Source organism: Lepidochelys kempii, chromosome 14 (assembly GCF_965140265.1).
Source record: "Lepidochelys kempii isolate rLepKem1 chromosome 14, rLepKem1.hap2, whole genome shotgun sequence".
NCBI classification, from domain to species: domain Eukaryota; kingdom Metazoa; phylum Chordata; order Testudines; family Cheloniidae; genus Lepidochelys; species Lepidochelys kempii.
In genome coordinates this window covers 29635752-29646696 of record NC_133269.1, presented here as the reverse complement: position 1 = coordinate 29646696, position 10945 = coordinate 29635752, and the positions used below count along the sequence as shown (strand labels likewise).

Genomic DNA, 10945 nt, shown 5'->3' with positions numbered 1-10945 from the left:
TTGGAGGTGTATCTCTCAACATGCTTGTGTGGGGTCAGGGGCAAATTCCTGCTGGATGAGGTTTTGCCTACGGCCTGAGTCTATGAAGGCTGTGACTCGTTTTCACCCAAACTTCACCATGGTTGTTTGCTGGCCTGAGACTCTCCGGTATAGACTTGGCTGAAGATGCAGTCCATCTCGGGACACTTCCATTGTAAGTGCCCAAGCCAGCTGCAGGAGAAGCAGGGTCCAGGCTCTAGTTGCCCTGGCCAGGGGATCACCTCTGAGGGATTTGGATTGTGGTCTTGTCAGCAACGTTGGAGCATCTCTGCCACATGGGCCCAGTGGTTGTTTGCTGGCCCTATCGTCATGGGTTTGGATTCGACCATGGGCTCCTTCGGCTTGGGCTTCCTTGCTGGGCCAAGGAGCATCAAACTGGGCGTTGAGGCCGGGGCTCAGGCTCCTGGCCCAATAGCGTTCTCAGTGGCCAAGAAGTCCTCCATTAAGGTGACAGCCACACTAAATGTTGTGGGTCAGTGCCGGAGTACCCAAGCCCTCCCCTGGGGCAGGAGGACATGAACAAACTGCTCTAGAGTGATATGCTCAGCGACCTCACCTGCTGACCACTGCTCAGGGTGCAGCCATTGCCAGCAGAGGTCTTTTATCTCCTGGACGATGACCTGCAGCCGTTAGCCCAATTTTGCTCGCGCAAGGTCTCCAGCATGATGTCCAAGGCATCTAAAATGGGCAGCTTCATGCATCCATAATCTTGTGCCTCATCAATTGGGAGGCCCCGATAGGCGATCTGGGTTGCCTCAGTCAGGTAGGGGGCCAAGAGGGCAATGGGAAACGTAGGGGGATTCATTGTGCCCCTGGGAGGTGGCCCACTGGGTCCAGGCAGCAGGGTTGCAAGCTGTTGGAGACACTGTTGCTGCTCCTCACGGTGTTGGGCCCCCAAATCCCAGAACAGTTGCTGTTTGGCCCCCAGCACCTGTACTACTTGCCGTTGTTGCTGGAGTTATGACACCTACTGCTGCTGTTTGCTCTTGGCTTGATACTTAATGAGTTTGTCAGCTCCATCTCTCCCATTAGGGATATCTAAGGCATGGCATATGCAGGACCTCTTACTGCAGGGGTCAGGTTGCTGCCCACATTCTCCACCAAGCAGGTCCTTCCTGCTCTGGGTCAGTGGGAGGCCACTCTGCCTCACTACATAGACATATTACTTTGCAGATGGATCATTGCCCTTACTTTCAATATTTGGACTGAAACATGGAATTCCGTCATTAGCTACTGCTTGCATGCAATGATGGGCATTGCTACTTTTTGCTCATTCCTGTACTATTCAGTTCCATAAAGGGACTCAGCATGGCAATGCTGATAGGCCATCACACAAGCCATATCCAACCTCTCATTTACCCAAAGAAACTTCGGATGAAATGTTCTCTCTCAGCTTGATGAATAGGTTACCTATTACTAGCACAGGCATCAACAAAGAAACTGCTGCAGATGATGTGCTTTCTCTTGTGAAGGGAATGGTACCACAAGGTACAGGGTTCGATTATAAGAATCCCTGGTTTATACAATTCATGTCATGTCAACATGAATTATCTGTGAATTATGGTTGCATCTTATGGGAAATGTGAATGCTCATTCCAAAATCAGTTCAATCTCAGGTTTGGAAGCTCTTCACAAACCATCTTAGAATCGTACAGATGAAGGCCATAGCCTGGAGTCACATCTGTTAGACGGGATTGACAAATTATAGCACTTCATCTTCTTCCAATACCTATGTGCCAGCAAATTCAACATGATCCTGGCCAGGTTGTTCAAACACCTTGGTTGTGGACTCAGACACACTGGACACTTAATCACGTGGACTTTGCCAGATTTTTAGAAGGTTACATGTTTTTGGTCTTAGTCAAAGCCATTTGAAATGACCAGTAGTTTTCAGCATGACTTCTGCTACTACTGCTAAGATCATTGGACATCTTTGCACCTTGTTCAGATAGTTTGGTTTACTGTTACAGTTAGTGAGTGACAATGGACCTCAATTCTGTTCTGCAGAATTTCAGAGATTCCTAGCTTCAAATGGAATTCAGCACATATGCTCATACTATCCGGCTTCAAACTTACTAGCAGAACTCTTTTTGTACAGACACTTAAGCAACCCTTAAAAGCAACAAATCTATTCTGAGTCAGAGACTGGAAAATTCCTTGCTCATCTACAGGCACACACCCCATACTACTACCCAGGAGCCAACGGAAACTCTTTGCTTGAAGCAATCTTTGCGTCCCTGTTGGGACCTGCTACATCCTGATATTGCCGCACTTGTAGCCAAATCCCAATCTATGCAAACTGATTATGTGAGATGCATCATCATTCTTTTCAAGTTCAAGACTTAATGTGGACTCGCAACTACAGTTGTTGAGAGAATGGGTGCCGGGAGAATGTGTAAAATGCACAGGACTTGTATTGTTTTTGGTAAAACTAGCCAATGGTATTTTATGGAGATCACATATGGACCAGTTGCAGCCTCAACAAGTACCGAAGTCCGGGGATGTCCCAATAGGACTTTCTGTTGCTCGATTGAATCTTCTTCCATTACAACTCCTAGTCTTAATGACTTGTTAAGAGAAATGTTGGTACCAGATCCAGGTGATTGCATACCAGATCCAGCTGATTCCTGACCACTGACTGTTCCAGTAGTTCAGGACACGGCCACACCACCGTCACAAGAGAATACAATAACGAGCCGTGTACTTGAACTTATAAATTGTTTAGTTAGAGTGTTGCTATTCAACGGAAGCATGATCCCTTGAGATTTAAAAGTATGCAGTAGTCCACCTGCAATTGTTACTTAGGTTATACAGTGTTTCATGTTAGCCATGTAATTGATAGTGTATATGTGTCTGGAAAGTTTTTTACAGCAGGGTGGACGAATGTGATGTACCGTTCCTTTCAATGTTTGAGCACTCCACCCTTTCCAGTGCAAAGCTTCGCTTTCATGTTAGTTTCAGATTTGCAGCTGAACAATAAAGCCACCAAAGCAGAAGCTATTTGTCAGCTCCCTATGTCTGTCTATTGCCTTCTCTGCTAGTTCAAACATAACATTTCTCTATGTCCCTTCTCCCATTGCCTCAGCTCTCAGGTGATCCGTGTTTGGGGGAAGTCACTAATCTCAGGGCCAAAGCTACCTATTTCCCACACTGACTGGCTCCCCTTCCTTTGTCTGTTCCCCACAGGCTCCACTTCTGCTCCATTTAGCCTCTAATCAAACAACCTCATGGATCTCCACAAGCCACATACACATCCTGCCTAGGCTGGGGAAAGCTGCACTGGGACATGCCTGAGCCTCCCTGGGAGACATCCATGTAATGCAGAATCCATGGTACCACCTTCCTGATGTTGCAAAGGTGCCAACAAGCCCTAAACCCACTGTTTGAGCCAGCCCGTCGGGCCTCACCCACACACTGAAGAGGGAAGGGCACAAGCCCTGGTTTCCCCCACTCAGGTTCTCTAAAGTGTCTGTGGTCACCTGGCACTGGAGGCGCAGCCTGGCAGAGAGATGGACATGGCTGGCTCCACTCTTCACTACCTGTCTGGGGGGCGGGGGAGGCAGCCGGACCCCTCACTGTCCAGCCTGGCAGTGCCTGGCTCCACCTCTCTTAAGCCATGTGAGTCCCCACTCAGCCCCCAGCAGCTGGTTCTGGAGAGAAGCACAATGGGGTCTTTAAGGGATTCCTTCGCCAAGAGCAGCAGTGATTCTCACCTTGTAATCCTGGGCAGCCTCCTGTATGGAGATCACAGCATGAGTGTGGTGAGTCTGGGACTGCCTGCAAACCACACAGATGGCTTCTCTGTTCTCCTCACAGAAGAGTTGGAGCTTCTCCTCATGTCTTTCACAAAGATTCTCCTTTTGCACATTTCCTGACTTTAACCCCAATAGTTTGATGTTCTTTACAATATTGGCGAGCTGCCTGTTGGGCTGGAGTTTCCATTCCTGGAACGGCGCTTGGCACTGGGGACAGGGGATCTTTGTGCCTGATTGAGGCTCCCCATGCTCACTGTACTGGATGATGCAGTCTCGGCAAAAGTTGTGCCCACAGTCTGTGGTCACCGGCTTTGTCAGGTACTCCAGGCAGATGGAGCAAGTGGCTTCTTCTAACACTTTCTGTATGGAAGGTGCTGAGGCCATGGCTGTCTGTGTCTTGTTGATGTCTGGTCCCCTTACTGCTTGGATCAGCTCTTCACATGCACAGAATGAACAGGAGATGGGGGGTCCCCTGGTCCCACATGCAGGTTATACTATAGCAGTCAGTCAGCAGTGAGGTGTTAGCCAGGCTGAGTTAAAGCTGATGGCTAGAAATCCACAAGATGTCAAAAAGACATCTTAGACTCCAGTGTGTCAGGTGTCTCAAATTATAGCAATGTCCTTTTCCCTGCCCTTGATATATTCACTCTTGCCCCACTTACATCCATTCCCACTGCTTCTGCAAAGATCATTTTCCAAGCCAATTGCCCTTACCATGTCACCCCCTCTATGAATCCCTTCACTGGCTCCCCAACCTCTATTGTAGCCACATAAGCTACTTGTCTTCAGTTTCAAAGTCCCGCATGCCCTGTCCCTACCCTTTCATCTCCCATTCAGTATTGAAACGATTCCTGCCTCCAGTCATCCCATGATCCCAGCCTCCATCGACGGCTTGTTAAATATACAGGGAAGACCCTTCCAGTTCCTGCTTTCTCCTGTGCTGCCCCTCATGCCTGGGACAAGCTCCCCATAAACATCTGCAAAACTAACACATTATCCTTCCCCTCCCACACTGCAAATACACTGTGAGCAAACAGACCCATGACTTCACAGCCAGCAAATTCACCCGGCCGTGCCACCAGCATGCAGAATCTGAGCTCTCATTGAAAAAAGAACTAATGGGTGGGATTCTCCCTCTTGGCCCAGCCCACTGTGGCACTGTACAGGGGTCATGTGTGACAGAAACAACCCAGCAAGGTCCTAAATATTGGCTAACTACTTAGGTCAAAGAGGGAGCAGTAACTTATGGTGTGATTTCCTCAGTGCCCCTTGCAGGGGTTCTCCCATTCTGAGCCTTCATTCTCTTCCTGTGGCCCCTGCTTCCCCAAGCCCTTCTGCCCCAAACAGAGCTCCCCACAGCCCCAGTCCCTCAGCTGTCCTTTCTGCACCCCCAAGAACCCCCAATCCTTTCCCATCCCACCGCCCCGTTTGTGACGTTATTGACATAATCTGGGACTGTATAGATCATTGTTGCAACCAAGGTCCTGTAGTGGTACCAGATCTTGTATAAAGGGGATCAAATGAGGTGTCTAAGACAAGGTTATGATTTGCTGGTTATGATTATGCTATCTGTTTGCATGTATCATTTTTGTATTTAAAGATATAAGTATTGGCTCTATACTGTCTGTATTTCAAACTTATGCTATGCTTCTGGGTGACACCCCAGACAAGCTGGTGTCAGCTCTGCCTAGCCTGCTTGTTAGGACCATCAGCTTTACAATTGACCCACTGAGAGAAGGCAGACACACCTTGTGACTCAGCAAGTTATGCAGGGACATGCCTATGGAGAGAACTCTGCGGTTTTTCCATGCCATGTGGTGGACAGCTTGTCTTTGGAACAGAGAAAGAAAGACCACATGGCAAGAGAATATAAAAAGCTGCTGCAGCTCCTCCATCTTGTCTTCAATCCTGCTTCTTACCTCTGGAGGGACTTTGCTACACTGAAGCATTGAACGAAGGACTGATGACCCATCCCAGCTGTGGATGTTCTCCAGAGACTTGATTTGAACCTGCAGTCTATTCTATCACTGCTGCAAGCCTGCCATCAAGAACTTTGCCAATTCTGTATGTAATTGATTCCATTTAACCAGTTCTAGCTCTCATCTATATCTTTTTCCTTTTATGAATAAACCTTCTCTCCCACATCTCTCCCACAGCACCTGCAACAACCCCATACTCCTCCTACAACCCAATAGCCCATAAGCTGCTCAGCCCCTCTGTACCCCCAGCTCTGCTGCTCCCCTAAATTACCCAGAGCCATTCCTCTCCTATCTGGGGGGCTGGGCTCAAAACATCTGACTCTGCAGTAGTGATGGTATAGGAGTTTCTCCAAACAATCCAGCCCAGCAAGGGCAGAGTTATTAATTAACTCTGCATTTACAGGGGGACGATGCAATCTAAGGCAGAGCTGCAATGGCCTTGTTAAACCAGTGACAAGTATATTGAACACACAGTTTGCACTGGGGAGAGCAGCTGATAGACCTGCTCTTATTTAAACAAGAGTGAGCCCTGGAAAGATGGGCTGGGACGACACAAGCTCTAAGATCAAAGTCTGAATGTATTCAAGGGTCCCATCTTGCAGTCCTGGTGCTTTCTACATTTTCACTGAGCTCAGTAGATGATGTGACTCGCATGCAAGGACTGCAGCAGTAGGGCTTGATCCTCCACCCACTGGAGTTAAAGGCAAAGATCCCATCGATCTCAGGGGTGCAGGATCCTGACATTCATACCAGCAAAATTTCTGCATTTGAGCAGCATCTGCTGGTGTTTCCAAGGCCACTGGTCAGGGGTTTTCCCCCTCCTGCCAGCTTAGGAGTAAGTGGATGTTAAGTGAAGAATGTGAAGGGCCTTTAAATAGAAAGGTTTTATGAATACCTGGATCCCGTGTTGCTGGGCATTTCAGAAATACAGATGGACAGAGAATTCCCCTGACAGAAGCAGGAGTAGAACAAAGGTGGTCACTTTACTATTATTACATTGTTCGATTTTTCATTTTTCCCACCTTGGCCGACAGTAGGAGGCAATATAGACACCAACGTGCCCTGGCACATCTCCTGAACCCTACATGTGGAAACTGATTTCCAGTCGTAGTCGAATACAAGCAACAGATGGAATAAATGAGTCCAAAGAGTCAAAAGTGTTAACATGACCCTGTCACTGTCTAACATTAAACAGTGTTAAACAAGGTTTGGGGGTTGGTTTTCAGAGACCTCAGCCAGCGTTGTCTCATGGCAAACACACCATTGAAAAATCCATTTAACCTTTTATTAAAGATACAAAAAAGAAGATTAACAATTGAAATATTTGCAAAAGGAGAGGGATAGGACAGAATAAAAATAAGGTAGGGAAGGAGAGCTGAGAGGGGGGAGGAGTGACTGTCGAGGTCCCAAGTGGGGAGGAGGGGGGAAGGAAAGGAGGGACACCCGCACTGAGCTGGGAAGGGACGGGCAGGGCAACGGGCATAAGAAGCGGGATGGGGGGCTAGCCTCCTCGAGTGGAAGCCTCACCCTTCGCCCATGGTGAACTTTTCAGCCACAAGTTTTGCATGTGTTTGGAGGGTGGGGAATGGGAATGAAGAATATTTCAGGGCACTAGAATAAATTAAGATGGCCACAGAGTCTAGTGGCTGCTGAAGCAGACTTTGGTCCAGTTCTTTACACAGGGTGGAGATAATTACAGTGACTCCTGGAGCACAAGGAAAAAAGTCTGCAGAACTGATTGTGTCACCAGTCAAAAGAGCTGGTTTGCTGGCACCACAGCTGTCTTCTCACTAGCACTGTGGGTGTGTCCGAGGAATTTGAACTTTGTGCCATAACCATGCTGTGAGAAGGATCCAGTTACAGTGACGTTCCAGGCGCTATTGTAGTTGCAGTTTTGAAGCTGATGGATGTTCGAAGAGAGGACGGTGCTTCCATTTAATATAAAATGTATTAACTTAATGAAAACCTTAGGAGCAGGCTGGAGTTAAACCCTGTGGCTCCCTGACCCCTCCAGCAGGATGGATGTTACAGCCTGGGAAAGGGAAGCAGTCACTGGAAGCAGGAGCTCTCTCTAGAGAGAATGGCTCTGGGTGCTAGCAAAGCAGGGAACCCCCTGGAGAGATTGGAATGGCTCAGGAATAACTGCACAGGATTCTGCAGATAGGGGGTTCACTCACTGCAACTCCCACTAAATTGCTCCCCTGAATATTTCCTGGCTTGTTATGCTGATTAGTCAGAGGAGCTGCTGCTATCAACAGGCCTTGCTCCTGGGATTTGGGGGATAAAGTGTCACTTCGCTACCAGGAAATCAGTTGTGATTGTAGAAATGCCCACACAGATTCAGAGACCTGTTCAGTCACTTCTCCACTGCCAGGTTCACATTTATTTGCTGTTCTGCTTTATTTACTGACAGATGTAGGAAACGATCACCATTTCTAATTTTCCCCTGGGGCGTTGTTGAGAGTGTGCAGGTATTTTTATCATCAACTTACTACTGTCATGCTCCAGAGTGAGAGGGTGAAAGATGGAAGGGAAACACCTGGGGCCAGATTGGGTGCAACTGATGGAGGGAGAGGGAGATTTTCTAAAGCTTCTAAGGGATTTAGGAGCACAAGCCCCATTGATCCTAACTCCCCTGTGTTTGTGAAAATCTCCCCCTCTGAGTGTAAATGGCACCTGTATGTGTCCATGAGGCCCCTTGTATACCAGATGGGCTCACTCCATCAACATAACGTGGTGTGAGCCCCGAGTGAAGTCAGCCCTTGTTGGAAGCCCACTACCCTTTAAAACAACATAGCCTCTTGCAGGTGCCAGGGGCCGTAGAGCCATAGGACCATGTTTCCAAAGGAGCTCAGCTCTGAACTGCTACATGTAGGCACCTGTGTGACATGGGCAGGTTTCCAGGGGCTCTGAGCAGCTCCTGTTGTTCTCAATGGGAGGGGAAGGGGAACAGTCTCCATTGGTTTCAGCTGGAGCTGCTGTACGGAGCACTGTGACATTGTTCCCATTGTGAGCGATGACCAAATCCATCCCTGACATCGCCTTGACCCTGGGACACTGAGGCTGGGCCACAGACACAGAAAGGGAGTCCCAGGCCAGGTGTGAGCTGTTGTGGGGGAAAACCATGAAGAACCCTCCCCTGGAATAAGCAGAACTGGGGCATGGGTCACTGTCCCCCACCAATACCTTGGTAGTTATTAGGGACAGGGCTGGAAGGGGAGGGGCTATGTCATGCCCACTCTGAGGTCTGGCCTACACCGGCCTTTCCCCTTGAACATTTCTCAAAGTTGCTGCCAGAGCAACACCTAAACAAATACTTTACCATCGTTTTCAATAAGGGTACTGAGGTGCTATGGGGTAGTGGCAGGGAATGGGAATTAGGACATGGAAATTACCACATCCAAGCTGGAAGCCAAACTCAAGCAGCTTAATGGAACTAAACTGGGGGCCCCGGATAATCTCCATCCAAGAATATTAAAGCAAGCCCAATAGCTAGGATTTTTAATGAATTTGTAAATTAGGGGATTGTATCCTATGGACTGGAGAATGATTAATATAGTTTCTATTTTTAAGAAAAGAGAAAAAGTGATCCAGGAAACTAGAGGCCTGTTAGTGTGACTTCAATTGTATGCAAGGTCTTGGACCAAATTTTGGAAGAAAAAATAGTTCAGGATAAGAAGTAAACAGTAACTGGGATAAAATATAACATGGTTTTTAAAAAGGTATATTGTGCCAAACAACTGGATCTCCTTTTTTGAGAAAATAACTGTTTCTTTAGACAAAGGAAAAGCATTAGATCTAATCTACCTGGATGTCAGTAAGGCATTTGATACAGTTCCACCTGGGAAATTATTAGTTAAATTAGAGAAGATGGGGATTAATATGAAAATTGAAAGGTGCATAATGAACTGCTAAAGGGGCAACTATAAAGGGTCATACTGAGGGCTTGTCTACACTAGAAATGCTACAGTGGTACAGCTGCACTGATGCAGCTGCGCTGCTGTAGTGCATCTGGTGAAGAAACTATGCCAGCAGAAGAGAGCTCTTCCGTTGTCATAATACCTCCACCTCTGGAAGAGGTGGTAGCTATGTCGGCAGGAGAAGCTTTCCCACTGACATAGCGCTGTCCACACCAGCGCTTAGGTTGGTGTAATTTCTGTCACTCAGGGGTGTGAATTATTCACACCCCTGAGTGATGTAAATTATACCAAAGTAAGCTCTAGTGTAGACCAAGCCTGAAAGGTGAATTGTCAGGCTGGAGGGAGGTTACTAGTGGAGTTCATGTATAAGATCTAATGCTTTTCCTTTGTCTATACGTGACATGTATAAAGCTGATACAATGGTCTGTGTATATCCCATGATACAATGGCTCTGTTCACAGGCTGGCAGTCCTGGTTATTCATTCACACTTACCTGACTTTGCCCCATCATTGCATTGCCTGTTCTGTTTCTACAAAGACATTAACCCCTGCACATCTGGCCATTAACAATAAAAGATGAGAGGAGATATCAAGTGAGCTGTAGCTCACGAAAGCTTATGCTCAAATAAATTGGTTAGTCTCTAAGGTGCCACAAGTACTCCTTTTCTTTTTGCGAATACAGACTAACACGGCTGTTACTCTGAAACCTGTCATAAAAATAAACCAGAACTTTCCCAGCTCTCTACAGATGCTGTTATGAGACTTTTGGCACATCTGGGTACTGTAGAATTAACACCTGTTTATTCCATTTTCCTCTAGGTGTGGGCTCTGATCCTGACATCTCTGTGGAAGGTCACCAGGATGGAGGGATCCGGGTTGTGTGTTGATCATTTGGGTGGTACCCAGAGCCTGAGGCTCAATGGAGAGATCTCCAGGGCCAGGTCTTACCATCAGCCTCTCACAACATATTGCAAGAGGCCACTGGTCTGTTTCAAACAAAGATTGCTATTGTTATAACAGAAGAATCCAACCAGAAAGTGTCCTGCTCTGTCAGGAACCCCCGCCTGAACCAGGAGAGAGTGTCAACCCATTTCCATAGCAGGTCAGTGCCCATCCATGCTGTATGTGGAATAGACTGAGCTTCTGCAGTTGTTAGTGTGGAACAATTCTTATTGGGTCTCCTATTTACTGGCCTGAATCTTCAGCATTATGAGCAATTCAGCTACATTCACAAAAACACTTAGGTGTGCTG

General features: G+C 47.4%; 1 protein-coding gene across 1 annotated transcript; it reads right to left on the bottom strand.

Moving 5' to 3' along the window:
- Nucleotides 1–640: 640 nt before the first annotated feature.
- On the bottom strand, nucleotides 641–4178 carry LOC140898110 (tripartite motif-containing protein 10-like). Its single transcript, XM_073311560.1, is given in 2 exon segments — nucleotides 641–1024; nucleotides 3753–4178. Coding segments are annotated over 2 exon segments (810 nt in total).
- Nucleotides 4179–10945: the final 6767 nt, after the last annotated feature.